The sequence below is a fragment of the Chinchilla lanigera genome, unplaced genomic scaffold (genome assembly GCF_000276665.1).
Source record: "Chinchilla lanigera isolate Chin_1 unplaced genomic scaffold, ChiLan1.0 scaffold00002, whole genome shotgun sequence".
Taxonomy (NCBI): Eukaryota; Metazoa; Chordata; class Mammalia; order Rodentia; family Chinchillidae; genus Chinchilla; species Chinchilla lanigera.
In genome coordinates this window covers 124550-141890 of record NW_004955403.1, presented here as the reverse complement: position 1 = coordinate 141890, position 17341 = coordinate 124550, and the positions used below count along the sequence as shown (strand labels likewise).

General features: G+C 48.3%; 1 protein-coding gene across 1 annotated transcript in view; it reads right to left on the bottom strand.

Annotated features, from left to right (window-relative positions):
- Positions 1-17341, bottom strand: part of Mpp4 (membrane protein, palmitoylated 4 (MAGUK p55 subfamily member 4)) — a 38090-nt gene that overhangs the window by 5552 nt on the left and 15197 nt on the right. Inside the window, exons 9-17 of the mRNA XM_005373187.1 lie at positions 17091-17287; positions 15101-15165; positions 13129-13146; positions 10804-10842; positions 8958-8978; positions 5957-5971; positions 4368-4409; positions 3171-3347; positions 1634-1714 (exon numbers count right to left, since the gene is read on the bottom strand). Coding sequence (XP_005373244.1) covers positions 1634-1714; positions 3171-3347; positions 4368-4409; positions 5957-5971; positions 8958-8978; positions 10804-10842; positions 13129-13146; positions 15101-15165; positions 17091-17287 — 655 coding nt within the window. The remainder of the gene's footprint in view (positions 1-1633; positions 1715-3170; positions 3348-4367; positions 4410-5956; positions 5972-8957; positions 8979-10803; positions 10843-13128; positions 13147-15100; positions 15166-17090; positions 17288-17341) is intronic.

Sequence of the window (17341 nt, the reverse complement as noted above, 5' to 3'; positions counted from 1 at the left end):
GTTTCTGTTGGACTGAAATTTTATAAGGTTAAAGTCTTTGACTTGCTGCATAATCTGAGGTATCTTTTTGTTTTGTTTTGGAGACAGATATTTGTTTCTGTAATTCAGGCTGGCCATGAACTTGCAGGGAGATGCTCCTGCCTCAGCCTCCTAGTACTGGAACTACAGGTATGTGCCACCACACCCAGCTCCTTTCCAACCCTCTCATACCCCTGGTGTGTGTGAGGGTTCTAACCGATTTCCGCACTCCTCACTCAAAGCGTTGTGTTTCACCTGAGCGTGGTAGCGCATACCTGTGATCACTGGGCTCTGGGAGGCTGAGCAGCATGGGCAACTTAGTGACTTAGCCAAGACCTTTTCTCAAAATAAAAAATAAAAGATGTAAAAAGGGTTAGGAACGTAGCCCCGTAGAAAAGCCCTGGGTTCAATCTTTAGTAACCCCCCTTCCCAGTCACCTTCGTATGTCGTCAAAACTTTACCCCCCTTCCCGTGTATTAGAGACTATGAATTATTTCTGTATTATTGAAATCAAAAGTTTTATCTCGTCTTTTTGTTTTCTATTTTCACAGTGAAATAGGTTTTCTTAGACTGACTTTTAGAGTTGTTTTGAAAGTATGATTCCTACTATAAAACAATAATATGGCTGGGTGTGGTGCCACACATCTGTAATCCCAGCACTCAGGAGGCTGAGGCAGGAGGATCCTTGTGAGTTCGAGACCATCCTGGTCTACAAAGTGAGCTCAAGGCTGGCCTGACTGCATAGTGAGACCCAGTCTCAAAAAGACCAGAAAAAGAAACAGTAATACATTACATTTTTAGAATTACAGCTCTTAATTTTTTTTTTTTTTTTTTTTTTTTTTTTTTTGAGACAGGGTCTCGCTATGTAGTTCAGGCTGGACTTGAACTCACAGCGATCCTCCAGCTGCAGCCTCCCTAGTGCTGGGATTACAGGTATGCGCCACCACACCTGGCCTGAAATGTTTTAAAATTTAAAAAGCAGACACAACTCTAAGAAAAGTGATCCCAGAGAAAAATCTGAAAGGTTACATCTTAGGAGTTGGTGGTAGTGGTGAAATAAAGGAGCTCTGGGTAACAGGAAATAAGAAAACCACCATGTGGGGCTGGGGATTTAGCTCAGCGGCAAAAGCGCCTGCCTGGCAAGCGCAAGGTCGTGAGTTCGGTTCCCGGTACCGGAGAAAAACCAAAAAAAAAAAAAAAAAAAGAAAAGAAAACCACCATGTATGGTAAGATCATACTAAAACTTTATATAAAGCTAGGTATGCAAATACTAAAATTTTTAGGAAAAAAAAAAAACTAATCTGAGTCAAGAGCCAAGCACAGTGCTAGGAGGACCCTAAGTACGGAATGAGCGTTGGCTTGTTGCTGAGTATTAGGGACCCTGAAAGGGCACTTGCATGATTGTTAGAAATGGAGAAAACACAGTTACCTTTAAAAGGCCTTGCCGACTACGTACCAGAAATCATTTCTCTTGATTACAATCAATGCGGTTGGAAGTACTTCAGGACATCCCTTATGCCCTACACTTTTATGACAAACATGGCATGGCTCAGTGAGATCAGCCCTTTGAAGAGGTAAAGTTTTACTACTACTAAAGGAGAAACATGGAACATACGTGGCACAGCACTTTGAAAATGGCTGGGGTTAAATTCAATAAGTCGTCTTCTCAGTTCATTGACTCCAACACCAGAAGGCCCTAAGCACAAAAGCCACATTCAGAGTCATTAGATGTGGATCAATCTGTGGTGAAATTGTTTCAGTCATTCTATTGCAGAAACTGGAGCAAATGTTTTTAGGGAAATTATGGAACAACCCCACAAAACTCTTGCAAACCTTCCTGTTGGCCTGGGGAGTAACCCACACTGCTTCACTGGTGGGAGATGAGGGAGGGATTGCAGGAACTGACAACCAGCACTCTGATGTAATGCTGGATGTGAGGAGAACCTGCTGGTCTCCATCCTGATAACCCAAGATACTGTGTTTCTATTTCAAATGAAGTTGCTATTGAATCCCAACCAGAAATCAGCCGTGGTGACCATGGAACCTGTGACTTCCAGGACTCAGGGCCGTCTTTCTGACGGCGGGGGGAGGCAGCACTTGCTTTTCCAGCTGGAGCAGAGCTGACATCATGTGCAGCCCCTGGGCCATGCATGGGAGGGTGCCAAGCACACGTGCGCTGCTGCTGCACTTGGAGTCCTGAGTGGTTCCTGCACAAAGGGCTGTGTCTCCACTTTGCACCAGGCCCCACCAGTGATGAGGCCCGTCCTGCCTGCGGGCACGCAGCCTTGCTCTCAGGGCCGCCCTGCTGTCAGTGGGGCTGGAAGCAAGAGGCAAGTTTCCACTGCTGCTGGGACAGCTGTGCAGACAGTGTGAGCACAAGAGCAGCTCGCTTGGCTCAACATTTGCCCGATTTGTAGCATCGAAGATACAGTACAAAAGATGTAGACTCTTTGCTACAGGATATTTGTTTGTTTGAGAGCCAGGGTCTCATTATGTAATTCAGACTGGCCTTGAACCCACTGTGTAGTCCAGGCTGGCCTCAAACTTGTAGTGATCCTCCTCTCTTAGCCTCCCAAGGACTGGGATTATAGGTATGCACTACCAAGCCTGGTTTTTAAGAGAATGGGCTATTAAGAATTTGTTTTACTAATACAGATTAATGACCCAATCTTTTTTTTCTTTTTGTCTTTTTGGGGCAGGGTCTCACTGTGCAGCTCAGGTTGGCCTTGAGTTTACTTTGTAGCCCAGGCTGGCCTCAAATTCACAATGATCCTCCTGCCTCAGCCTCCCGAGTGCTGGGATTACAGGCGTGTGCCAGCATACCCGGCAGTGACCCCATCTTGAGGTTACAGCAGCTATGCTTATAGAACAAATTCTAAACAGGCAAAAAAAAAAAAAAAAAAAAAACCCTCCATTGTAACCTTTTTCTTACATACATTTATAGACACCATGGCATACCACATTCAGCTATCGAATAAAATCTTTTTAAAGCTTGCTACAATAAAAAATTATATATAAACACATATGTGAAATGGGCTTTTTAAAAATGATGTGGATAAGGAGGTCCCTGAAGAATTCCATTTTTACTACTGCTTCCAGCGCAGGACCTCAGCTTAGGGCAAACTCCCAGGAGAGGGATGGCTCCAACGTACCTACGAGCACAACCAGGCGGTGCCTGTCTGCCGGGTGGCGCTGGTACCTGGCCACCTCCTCATACGGAGTCCCCACGGCCGTGCAGCAGCCGCCAGTGCCCGTGCCACGTAGGCTGGCCCACAGCTGGCCACGGTGCGACTTCCTGCGACAGAGGCGCAGGCTGCGGCGGAAGCCGGCTGGGCAGGGAGGAAACCACAGGACGTGAGACCAGGGCAGGGAAGAGGCACCCTGGCTGGCGGGGGGGCACTCAGGGGGCTCCGCTGCAGCTGTGTCTGTCTGAGGCTGAAGATGAGGGTGGTGGAGGAGAAACACCTATGTGTTCTCGCTGGTTCCAGCGTCCCCTGTGCCAGGCGCTGCACTAGGCACTGCGGTGTGGTGCCAGCTAGTCCAAACCCATCCTCTCCCGAGTTCACAACTCACAGAGGAGACCTAAGAACAACCGCCACCAGCCGGGGCCTGCAAGAGGGAGTGACGGACAGTGCTCTTCTGGGTGGGCAGGTCAGGTGAGCGGGCGCAGCTGAGGAAGACTGGAGGCGAGCAGGCCAGGCCGAGGGGCCAGGGCGCTAGGGGCAGAGGGAGGACCCTGCTGGTGACCTGAGGGTGGGCAAGGGAGCCTGGCGGCTGCAGGCATCAACAATGGGCTGTGGAGGAAGGAGCTGCCAGGTGGCTGGGGCCACAGCGGTGCCGTGGGTTGGCCGAGAAGCCGCGAAGCCTCGGGTGCTGGAGAGGAAGGCGGGCCCGGTGACTGACAGGCGCAGGGGTGATCCCTGTGAAGGTCACCAAATGCACCCAGGCTGCAGGGCCGGCCTTCCAGTTCCCAGGGTGCACCTTGCTTCTCCCTGCCTTGTGAAAGAGGCAGCCAGAGTGGTTCTCAGTGACAGGCCTGGCTCTTCAGAAAGCCCTGGCCAGGTGACAGGGTAGAGAAACGCAGCTCCGAAAATGCCTTTAGAGCAAGATAAGCAGATCAGGGAACAGTCTGGGAGGAAATGAAAAGGTTAGTGTTCGACAAATAACAAGGAGACCCCCAGTGAAATTAGATGAACGATGACAAGTAATCCCATCGGTCAGGTTCCTGACAAAACAGTGGATGGAACCAGGCATGCAACAGGTTTGGAAAGGACACCAGCAAACAGTCTCCGGCAGGTGTGGCCCTCACTGAAGACTGACATGGACCCCGCTCTCACTTCACCACCTACCAAGAAAGAACTTCTGCCCGTAGCCCACGAATTCCTCCTTGTCTGGAACAGAGAAAGGCGGGAACAGACTGTGTGAGGGCCAGGAGAAGATTACTGAGAATCGACATGCAAGGTGGCTCCAGTTTTCAGCTGAGGTGGTCTCAGGGTGGCAGACACCAGGCTGCCTGAGTGGCTTAAGGTTGGTCTCAGCCTAGCCACCCAGTATCCCCACACAAACTACAAGAGACTCTTGCTGGCCTAAGTGTCATAGTGATGTCTTCAGTCTAGTGAGACAGAACAGAACGCCACCTCAGCCTTGTTTCATGTTATAAGAAAGATACTGAATCGTAGGGAAAATCTACAGACACAGGGTACACCTTTGTAAGCATATCCTTAAAAAGCTAATTTTAAAAAACAAGAAATAATTTGCCTTGGCTTCTACTTGCAGATCCTATAAGAAATCTCTTTGCTAGATACGAGAGTTTATTTTCTCCCTTAAACAATGGTTTACTCTACTGTAAAACAGGCACTCGCCCAGTGGTGGCCAGTTGCTGCTGACTGGCCAGGAACATGTGAAACAGAGTGAAGAAAGCTGCGGGCACCTGTAAGCTAGTCCTGACTCTTGTTTCTGCTGCTGCTGGGTGTCCAAATAATTATTATCAATGCCAGAAAAAAATATTATGAAAATGTCATTTTCAAATTACTTTATTCTTAAGTTCCTTGTTATTTATGCAACTCTTCTGATCATTGCAATAATATACAAGGAGCATTTGTTTATAGCATGAACTGATCTATACCACCTTCTTTGCTCAACCTTTTAAAAAAAATATGCCTTTTTTTTGGTTTTTTTTTGGGTTTTTTTGGTTTTTTCTCCGGTACCGGGAACCGAACTCACAACCTCGCGCTCGCCAGGCAGGCGCTTTGCCGCTGAGCTAAATCCCCAGCCCCCCAAAATATGCCTTTTAAAATACAAAGAAAACACTCCAATATTAGTTCCTTGTTCTGATAAGTAAGCACATTTTTCTTTTATTTTTTTGTTCTTTTGTTTTTTTGAGACAGGGTTTCACTGTACAGTTCAGACTGGCCTTCAACACACTATGTAACCCAGACTGGCCTCAAACTCACAGTGATTCTCTTGCCTCAGCCTCCTAAGTGCCGAGATTACAGGTGTGCACCACCACATCCAGCAAACACATTTTTCTGACTATGTCAACAAGTTTGAAAGGAAATTTGATAGATTCATATAGCTTAATTAGTTTCATCATTCATTTTAAAATATTTTCATAAAATATTTATGTATTTATTTATTTATTGTGGTCTTTTTGAGACAGGGTCTTGCTATGCAGTTCAGGCTATACTTGAGCTCACTTTGTAGCCCAGGCTGGCCTTGAACTCCCAGTGATCCTCCTGCCACAGCCTCCCCAGTGCTGGGATTACAGGCCTGGGCCACCAAGCCTGGCTTCATGAAATCAAATATTTAATCATTGATTTGACCCTTAAAGTATCATCTTTTCATATTAAAAATCATCCTGTCAAGTATTCATTGTGTGGCACCCCAAGACCTTGCACACAGCTCTGTATGGGTGCTCAGGAAAGAAACAAGCAGTTACCTTCTGAAAGTTCCTCTGGACGCATGGAGTGCAGAAAGAGATGTGAAAAAGTTAAGCCTATGAGACGATCAAGGCAGCTACCAAACAAAGCAAACGACGTGAGCACACATCTGTCACATAGCAAAAACTAACTCAGTAAGGCCTGGCAAGGCGGCCAGACAGCACAGCCAGGGCTCTGAGGCCCATCTGTCCTCACACTGCTGCCGGGACACCAGCTTCTCCTGCCATCACCTATAAGACCCTCCTTGAGGCCTTTTATCCTCGAAGTCGCTACTGGTTGGCATAAAATGGGACTTGAAGCTGGTGTGGGTGTGCAATCCTATAATCCCAGGAGGCTGAAGCAGGAGGATTGTAAATTGCAAGTGTCTCAAAATAAAAAATAAAAAGGGGTTGAGGATGGAGCTCAGTGAAAAGGCCCTAGGTTCAGTCACTAGCACTGTAAATAATAATAAAAAGACAAATAAAAGGACATAAAAAAAGAGATTCTAGGAAGGCCAGGTTCTGAGCCGTCTTGCCCTTCTCCCAGAGGCCATGCTGGCACAGGTGTGGAGGAGGCCACAGGCCCTTGACTGGAGGACCTAAATTCAAGCAAACTGGGTTTGTTGGTTTCTAGACATTTTGAAACAGCTTCATCTTCTGGGTTTTACATTTTTTTTTTTTTTTTTTTTCAGGACCAGGAATCGAACTCACGACTTTGCGCTTGCCAGGCAGGCACTATGTCGCTGAGCTAAATCTCCAGTCTTCTGGGTTTTACATTTTAAATCTTTTATTTTCATTTTCTACTTTTTGTGGTGCTGTGGGCGGAACCTGGGGCCTATCACTGAGCGGCACCCCAGCCTTGGACTTTCTAATAGGCCTCTTACCCTTGCAAGGAGGCTGCCAGCCCTTGGAGACACTCCAGGATGTCACATTGTACCTCACTCCGGGCAGAGACGGAAAGGAAGGTCTTAGCTGTGCTCAGGGGTCTTAGCAACAGGAAAAAGCACCAGGGTGAATGCCACTGGGTGTCTCCTCAGCACCTGCCAGCCAGGCGCTAACTGCTCCTTCCTCACTTAATGGGCCCCAGCTGCTGTGAGGCTCCTCTCTGAGGGGCTCCAGAGGACGAGGGCACTGCTGGTGCCCTTGAGGGCTGGTCATGTGAAGGACAGGCTTCCAGACAGTGCCACAGGCGAGGCCCTGCGCACCTGCTGTGTGCTGGGCACGGTGCTAGGCACTTTCCTTGTGGACAGAATCCTCCCACTGTAGAGACTTGGCCTGAAGGGTAGAGGCCGAGGACTCACACCTGGAGTAGGTCTGAGTGCAGGGCACCCCACTGTGCCCACTGCCCTCCAGGGCCTCAGCCTGGGCCTTAGGTTCAGCACTGAGTTGAAGAGAACAAAGGATGTGTATAATGTAGGGGACTAAAAGTGAGACCACCCCCAGACATCGAGCCAAGTATAAAGCTTACACGATCCCTGACAGACCAACCATCTCATGGGAGGCAGGAGTTTAGCGTCAACATAACCCTGAGAGTTCACGAAGCGAGCGGTTACCAGCTTTGCCCCTCTCACTGCCACCTTTTCATAACTAATATGTGTAACCATCTTTCTACTCTTGCGAAATTCATACAGTGTGATCCACTGCACACGTGACTCTGAAATCAGCGTAATGCTCTGTAATATAAAGGAAAGAAATAGGCAGTCGCATCCTATACATGTCTACACACTGAAATATAAATCCTTGGGCATGACTTCTCTACAGACAGGAAGTGGTGTGGACCTACAAGTGAGAGGTGGGCAGGACAAAGAAAAGCTACACAGAAGTGGGCACAGATAAGGTGCTCTGCTGAGGGGCAACAGCCAGATTACAGGTTACAGTACAGAGGGAAACTGCCTTCCCTGAAGTGCGGTCAGTCTGCCAAGGCAGCGTAGACCAAAGAAATGGGACAGCTGGGGCATCCAGCCAACTGGAGCCAGGCAAGTCCTGAGCACAGTGCCCACGCTGACAGTTCTCAGAAACACCCCGTGGGCCTGCTTTGTCATTAGCGATACCAGTCTTACCCTTCGGGGCAGACTTGACCCCTATGAGGTGGCATCAGTGACAAAAGTGTCTTGAAGAAAAAGTGAGCCGCTTCAGTACAGATGCTGCGCTTCCACCTTAGCTACTGTCCCTGGGAGGAGACAGAGTGCCCAGGGCGAACAAGCATCCAGGCTGCGAGGTGACGTCTGTCCATACCCCCCCTCCAGAGGTCTGGCTGCCTCCACGCCACCACCGCACAGCGGGCCTGAGGACTCCATGGCCCCAGTGCTGGGCACAGAAGAGCTGCCATCCACCCGTGTTGGGCTTGCCCAGCAGGAAGATGTGTGTGGAGACAGTTGCCACCAAGCAGGTCCCATACGCTGCAGGTGACTGAACTACTGGAGATGCCCACTCTACAAGACAGGCAAAACCTGCCCCACACAGAGCTCAGAATGCCCCATGGCGGACAGCACTGTGAAACTTACTCTATCTCACAACCACACTCTTTACTGATTTTTTTTTTTTTTTTTTTTTTTTGAGACAGAGTCTCCCTATGCAGTTTAGGCTGGCCTTGAGCTCACTATATAGCCCAGGCTGGCCTCAAACTCACAATGATCCTCCTGCCTCAGCCTCCCAAGTGCTAGGATCATAAGGGTGTACCACCTGCCTGGTGATTTTTTTTTTTTTTTGAGACAAGGTCTTGCTATGTAGCATAGCCTCAAAATCTCAGCAATCCTTCTGCCTCAGATGCCCAGAGATTTTTATAATAAATTTTATTATGTGTATTTGAGGTTTGCAATCTATGTTACAGAGTATATGGAGATATGACATAGTTACTATATGAAGCAAATTAACATATCTGTCACCTCGTTTATTTTTATTATTTTACTTCACTGTTGCATCCAATTATTATATCATATCTTTAAATATGTTTACATTATAGCAAAATATGACATATACATTTAAAAAGCAGCACCAAATACAGTATTCATGTTTTACTTACCAGATTCAAATGTTTCTTCATCTATGGTTTTTCATGGAAGCAAAAAACAAGAATGTCATTTTGTTCCTCGCTGAGTCTACCTACATCTTAGCAGCCTAACTGCTGGCCTATGCTTCTGCCACATACAACCTTAAAGTGTGTTTCTTAGCACAAGGTCGAGTAGGCATGACGACAGCATGTAACAAGAGCTCAAAATAATAAATAAAATAATAGGAGAGAAGAAAATAAACAAAAATTTTAAAGCAGCTCGGAGGGAAAAGTCAGATGTCCAACGAAGTCTGGCCAGTGGCACAGGGCCCTGAGGGGCTGAGGACAGCCTTGGTGGCTTGGGTTTGTCGAAGTGCATGAGGAAAATAAGACATAAACCAGCTCCAGTGTCTGTTAAGAGGACTGCTGCTGGCATTTTAAAAAGAGATGGACAAAAAAAGAGATGGATTAAGAAGCTACGATTTATATGGGGTCAATTTGAAATATGCAGCAAAATCACTGTGCACGCACCTTGGGTCAGGCAACCCTACATCTGAGGTAGACCACGTGTGTGTGAAATGACACACTTACAAAGCAGTTCATTGTAATACCACTCATAGTGGAAAATACCAGATCTCTACAAAAAAGTAATTTGCACACCAGGCATGGTGGTACACGCCTTTAATTCCAGCACTTGGGAGGCTGAGGCAGGAGGATCATTGTGAATTTGAGACCAGCCTGGGCTACAAAGTGAACTCAAAGCCTGAACTGCATAGGGAGACCCTGTCTCAAAAAGACAAAAAATAAAATAAAATAAAAAAGTAATTTGCGTACAGTAAACTGTTAAAAGGTGAAGAAAGGCTCTTTATTAACACAGAAGCATCTTCAAAGTACAGGAATTAAAAGTGCAGGTGCAAGGCAGTGTGCACAAGAGAATGAGACGCCTTCGGGCCGTGCAAGTAGGGACGGGGTGGAGAACAAGGCTCACCTGGAGGGCTCAACCACCCACAAGCTCGAGAAAGGAAAAGGACAGAGAGGAACTTCTTATTGAATATGCTTTTCTAGGTTTTGAATATTTAGTTAGTTAGTTAGTTATGTATGTATGTATTTATTTGTATCAGGAATCAAACTCAGGACCTTGCGCTTGCCAGGCAGGTGCTGTGCTGCTGAGCTATATCCCTAGCCCTTTGAATTTTAAACTATGTAAGTGGATTACTTAATAGAGTTTTAATTAAGTTTTAGAAATGAAGTGCATATTATGTAGTTTAAAAACCAGTATGTGCGCTTGGTAGGGTAGAGTAGTACAAGGGTTCTGTGGTTGTTTTGGGAACTGCATGCGGCTCATTCCAATAGTTCTTTCATTCCTAAAGCCAGAGACAGTACAAAACCAAGACAAATGAACCCCTCAGGTTAATGTCCAACTAGTTCTCTAAAAAATTCCTGAGTCATTTTAGTACCACCACTAAATTTGAAAAAACCTTTTCAAAGATCTTCTTTTAAAAAAAAAAAAAAACCTTAAATATAGAAATTTTTAAAGCTTTTATACAGTTCTCAAAAATTTGGAATGCTCTATCCACACTAGAATCTTCTGATGGTATCAAACTTTAAAATAAAAAAATATATACACATTGCTTTTTAAACTCTTGGCCTCACACCATTTTACGCTGTTCACAGAGCTCTGGCTGCGGTGCCCTTGGCGGGATACTGGGTGTCGCCAGCGAGGGCTCTGCAGGGTGGGACAGCAGCGCCTTCCAAGGCGCAGGGAGCCACAGGAAATGGGTGGTGTGGCCTGGTCCCTCTCTCCCAGAGGGCCTGGGTCACACGTAACTGAGGCACTTTCCTTTCTCCGGGCTGAGCATCAATCAAGAAGGAAGAGTACCTGCTTCCACACACTTCTCATCAATCTTCATGTAATCGTCTACAAAACAGCACAGGAAGGGGGACTTAGATCTCCAGCTGTGTAGGGCTGATGCCAACCACTTCAGACCACCATGTGATAGTACTCTCAGAACTATGCTGTCTTGGGGCAGTGAAGTGTTTGCTGCTGTGTTAGATGACAACACATGAAACGGGACGTGATATCACAAAACACTTTTCAGTGCAGACAGATGGGTTACCTGTGGGCCTCTGCTGTCCATCTGTCAGTGGGATGTGATCAAACCTACCGCACAAGATGGGCTTTACACAGAGGGTGCAGGGAAAACTCAGGCATGTGGTAAGGGCTCAATAAACACCAGCTTCTCCCCAACCTGAGGTGTGTGCAAGGGAATAAGAGAATGCTATTCATCCTGACCCTCACAGCACTCCACGAACCTGAAGGCCTCTTGGAAGAGCCACTTTTCTCTCACATCTTACATCTCAGATAATACACAGCTGACCCATGATTCTTCCTCTGAGCCTGTAACACCTCCCTCAGCTTCCTGAGTAGCTAGGGTTACAGGCATGTGCTGCCTTGCCTCGTGAATGTAGATAGCTTAATGTGTCAGAATAGCTTAACATGTCCTTTTCTCGTTTCCTTTCCTTTTCTTTCACCTTTGTTTGTTTGGTTTTTTTTTTTTCATGGTACTGAGGATTGAATCCTCCTGCCTCAGCCTCCTGAGAGCTGGGATGTGCACACCTGGCCATTAACGTTTTTAGATGAGATGTAAAATATGATAAATGTTAAGAAATAACACTGTAAGAGCACACTGCTACTTCACGTAGAAAACTTATTTCTCCTAAGTAGCTCGTGGAACAGGGGCACAGAGAGACAAGTGGCGTAGCTGAGACTTCACCCTGTCCCTTAATCCCTGTACGCGTCGGGATTGTTTTCTAGTTTGGCCACTTACAACAGTGTGCTCATTGCTTCACCCCACCTTACCAAAAGTCATTTTTTAAAGCGAACAAAAAGGACAGATGTCCTTCCTGTGTCACAGATGAAGGTAAGAGAACAGGAGCACAGCTCCAGTGACAGCATGGGGATCCCCACCTCTTCTGCCCCATGGCGCAGGGTCCAGGGTAGGGCCTGGCTTTGCTCCCCAAAACCAACAGCTCCACGTGCTGGGGCTGGGGTGCTGTGGCACGAGTTGCTCTGCACTGTGCCCCATGTGGAAGCGTTCATGTCCAACGTGACTATGTTTAGAGAGAGCGCCTTTTAGAGCTGACAAAGGCAGAAGAAAGTTGCAGGGCTGGGCCCCTCATCCATTAGGACCATAGCCTTGTAAGAGGAGGGTGAGACCTTAAAGATCTCTCTCCTCCCATGCACTTGAGAAAGGCCACACGAACACAGAGTAACAAGGTAGGTATCTAGAAGACGGGATGAGAGGCCACAGCAGAAGCCAACCCTGCTGGCACCTTGACCTCAGGCCTCCAGCCTCCAGAATGACTGAGATAAATGCTGCTCCGGCCGCCCAGCCTGTGGCATCTGTTGTGGGACCCAACCAGGACAGTGCACTGAGCATCTGCCTCCCGCTGCCCCACAGCGGTCTGCAGCCCGTGACACGCCCTCTCACCTCCCTCTGGCCTGTTTCTGCCGTCACCTGTCCGGGTCATGCTCTGTGCCTGACCTTGGGGGACACAGGTGGAGCCCATGTGGGCAGATCGGTTCTCAGACGTGCTTCTGCAGCTCAGGTCTCGCTTCCTGATTTGGCTCGTGAAATGTGAGTGGCGGCTAACGGGACTGCTCTTCCTTCTCTCCCTGCTGCATGCAGACATCTGGCCGGGGAGTGCCTGTGCCTGTGTGTGTGTGTGATGTCACACTGCCTCATCAGGAAGGCTGCCCATGGCAAAGGGGAAGGGATCCGAAGGTCCACTCACCCCCTTCAGACCGACAGGAGCTTGAATCCAGCCTACCTCGTTTGCACCTTCAGAGACCCATGTCTACCTTTCCCGAACCTCAGTCTTATCATCTGAGATGACAATAATAATGATTTCCTTACAGTGGTATTTTTATTAGATGTGCATAAAGCAGCTAAAGCAAAACACCTGATCAGCTTCACCAATCTGAGTTTGTACCTTGGCTATGTTAGATTTTAGAGCCATGCACAGATACACCTGTCTCTGCTTGATTTTGCCCACTGTCAGGACAGTTACACTTCGTGTGCTGTTGCACTACTGGTTACACAGAAAGCACTTAATGAGCAGGTGAACTAACTGAATTTTTAAAGCCAGGGGAAATTTCTAGAAGACTTTGGAGATGAGGGTTTTTTTCTAAAAATGTTCTTACCTTCTTCCATAGAAATTGCTGGGTACAGACAAATGATCGAAGCAGGAAGCAACAACAAAAAAGAATAGATGCTCTCATTTCCCAGATTAATTTACAATGAGAAAAGCAAAGTGCTGATGTTATTGCAATTAGTATTCAATCAGTGGAGATTAGTATTGTTAGGGTTAGGGTTAGGGTCAGTGGAGATTAATAACACGACAATCAGTGACTACCCCACAGAAAGGAATATGTTTGTAAGCCCGGCAAATCCTACCACATCCACCCCGCTACCCTCCATCAGGGCTGCATGCTGCTCATTTTTGAATTCATGCACTTGACTTAGCATTCTTTAGGAACTCAAATCCCAAATGAAAGGAAGAGAGGGAAGGAGGAAGTAAAAGAAACAAAGAGGAATGACAATAAGTGTGTCTTCAGGAGATAGCTTTTTACTAAAATCTGAAAACTAACATGGAAGAACTTTTTTTTCAGTGTGGGGATTTAACCCAGGGCCTTGCACATGCTATGCCAGACAAGTGCTCTATGACAAAACTACATCCCCAGTTCTCCAAAACTTTTTTTTTTTTTTCTCCAGTACTGGGAATCGAACTCACGAACTTGTGCTTGCCAGGCAGGCACTATGCCACTGAGCTAAACCCCCAGGCCCTCTAAAACTCTATTAATAAAATTTCCTCTACCTCTTGCCTCAGTAGCTTGTCCCAGAGACTGTTTTCCCCTCTGGTAAGACTTAAGCAGAGTGGAAAGATGCACAGAAAGATATGTGGCAGTGTCATTTTGACAGTTAAAAAGGAACCACCTGGTAGTTTAGAAAGCGACCAAGATCCACCAGAAACATCCCTGGTAAGGGTGCCATTTACATCAGTGGCTCAGCCGCGGGTTCCTGGACTCAAGGGTGTGTGAGGGTCACTGTAGGGTGGTGCAAACTGCTTTCAGCGTGGACCTCCAGAAGGTCTAGGATCAGTCTCACACAGACTATATGAGCAAGTACACCTCCACCAGGGGTCACACTCATCAGATCTGATCAGAAACTCTACTCAGTGTCTCTGCATGTCTTTCACAAATAAAATAGGAGCGTGAGTTAGAGGATTCTAGATCTAGATTTGTTTAAAAACTTTTCCAAAGTCTCCTGACATGATACTGGGTTAAAGAGTTGAAGCAGTGTTGTAGCTCTGGCTGAGTTCTGAGTTCTGAGCCCACAACTGGAAGACACAAGAAAGTAATGTTGCCAAGAAGGAACTGCCCAAGAGTGCTTTCTTCTTTCAGAACTGTCTTTGTGGCTGTCATTATATGTTTTCAGGACAAAAATAAAGGAAAATAGTTTCTGGCTTGGAGAATCAAGGGGTGCAGGGTGCCACGGTGATCTGTGATGGTGGCACCGTCATCTGTGTCACAGCACTCCAGTCCCCTGTGCCCTCTGCCCCGAGGGCCCTGTCCCCCGCTCAACTCCTTTTCCAGGGCTCCTTCCCTCAGCTGGCACCAGCAGGGAGCCTACCTGTCTGTCCTCATCCCAGCTCAGCCCTGCACCCACCACACAGCACCCTTCACCAAGGCAGGAGGGCGCTCATAACCACCGGCCATCATGGACACTAGCAGCCACCCACCACTGGAATACCACTGCCCAGCCATCGAACAGCATCCAGCAAGGCCTGACCTGCCCGTGTCTGACCATCAGAGGCACACTGGACTGTCACACAGGCCTCTGAACAGGGTGCAGATAAAGCTCTCGAGGCTGGCAGAACCCGCAGGAGGTTTGTGCACAGCTGCGCGGCCTTTCTTCAGTCCCAGCACAGTGCACAGGAGCTGCAGGGACCTCAGAGCAGTGACCTGCGGTGTCACCAACACACCAACGTTTGCATTTTCATGGCTGGCGGCTGGGAGGGGACCCCTAGAGAACCTCTCCTGGGTGGGGTGCAGGCTGGGAATGGGCACAGTGTTTGCAAACGTCCACGTTGGGCCTGAGGCCCCGAACACTCACATATGGATGGTTTGAGGCAGGTGTGAGGCTGGTACGGCTGAGACCACCAGAACTCTCGTTGCTTCCTATGCAAAAAAGAACGCCGTGGTTTGCTGGTCTCTGTGGTCAGCGCTCACCACGGCTGACCAGCTGTGGCCCTAAAGCACTGCCTGTGGGTGAGGAGAGGTGTCACAGGGTCTGTCCTGCTCACAGCCGCTATGCCCTAGGTCCCCCATCACTCCTGGCTCCTGGGCTGTCACCCTGGCTGGGTCATAACTTGGTGACTTTGTTCAATGTGTAAACACTGCTTCTAACACCCTAGCCTCTTAGGGGACCTCAGCCACTGCCCCACGGTCGTGCCCTAGCCCTTTTCAGTGCCCAGGGCAGCAGTTGCTCCCACTTGCATTCCTGTTACCCCTTCCCCGCCAACGCTTTCTGTCTTTATAGACCTAGTAATCTGTCGTCCTACAGAGACCTATAAAGATCTTACTTTGTCCTCACTGACCTCACCTGCTTCACTTCCTCCTCTCCCCTTTAGCAGTTTAAATGCCATGGCCTGCCACCCCCTGGGCCTTTCTCAATTTGCTGCTAACCCAACCTCCTGTCTAACCTGGCCTGCACCCAGGTGGCTGACCTGTAACCATGTCTCCTCTTTGCTTCCCAACACGTTCTTACCTACCCTACTCTCAGCTTATGATGTGGCTCCCTGTCGTACTGAGAAAATAAGGGGTTAGGAAAGGAACTTCCCCACGCCCCACCTCACCTTGCCTGCACCCCTGCCTTCTCTCTTCTGCCTGTTCCTGTGGGTGAACTGTTGGTGACCCTAAATCAGACTAAAAGCCCTTGTCCTGCCTGCACTGGGACATCAACAATAGCAGTTCTCTTCTTTCTGAATCATAAAACTTTTCCTCTCACTGGATTTTACCACAACATTATTTACCCCATCTAAAAATTCTGTCAGGTCATGCTGCTTTTCTCTCTAGCTATTTCTCCATTGGTTGCTCTTCTTTATACGGAAATGTTCCTAAGAGTTTTGCATACTTATTGTCACCAGTTTCCTCAAATACTGGTCTCATAAGGATTTAGGCCCCGTGCCTCCAACTGGAATTGCTTTATGTGCAGATTACCAGTGACTCCAGATTGCTAAACCCAGTGGCCAATTCTCAGCCCTGTCAGTAATAATCAATACAGTTGATCAGGACACCATACACTTTTAAGCCTGCTTCACTAACTACTCCTGCCTGACCTTCACTGTTTCCTTTTCATTTCCGTGATTTCTAACTGTGGCTGAGCCCGGAACACTCCTTTCTTTCTATTTTCACTCCCTTCTTGGTGGTCGCATCAAGTCTCAGGAGCATGCACTTGGCTTAGGGTTTCAGCCTGGCCTGGAGAGTCTTACCTTTTGGTCTCTGTTCAGGCTGTGCTAACACAATATCATAAATTTGGTAGCTTATAAACAGCAGAGATTACTCCCCACAGTTCTGGGGCTGGGAAGTCCAGCTCAAGGCACCAGCTGACCCGGTGTCTGGCGAGCACTTTCAGTTTCACAGATGGCACTGTCTGGCTGTGCCCTCACATGGTAGAAGGGGCAAACCAGCCTCCTTCGTGGGGCTCTTTTCCAAGGCACGAATCTAATTTCCTTAAGGGTCTGTCTTCATGACCTAAGCGCCTCCAAAGGCCCTACCTCTGAGTGCAACTGCCTCGGGGTTAGATTTCAGTGCGCGAAGGATGGTAGGGACACAGCCGTTTTCAAGTTTTATTATCAAATACTTTTCTTTCTTTTCTAGCTGATACGATTATCCTGGCCCCCTTAGTATTTAAAATGCCTAAGGTAGGGCCAGGATAGAGCTCAGCTCAGCGGCACAAGCACCTGCCTGGCAAGCGCAAGGTTCCTAGTTCGAGTCCCAGTACCGGTAAACAAATAAATAAATAATAAAATGCCTCGGATCGGCCGATAGCTTGGCACTGGGACGTGCGGCCCCTCTGCCTTCCCGCCCCGCCGGGCCCTTACCTCCTCAGCAGGTGAGCGGAGGGGATGAGCCCCGCGCAGGCCGCCGGCTCGGAGGCTCTCCGGGCCTGCCACCAGAGGGCGTCGCTCTGGTCCACGACCTGCAGCACGTCCCCCTTCCGGAAGGGCAGCCCCGCGTCCGCGCAGGGGATGGCGGGGTCCTCCCGCGGCCGGTACTCGGCCATGGCGCGCACGTGCACCTGCGCGAGGGCGCGGCCTCTAACCGCCGCCGCCGGGCCGACGGAGCCGCGAGG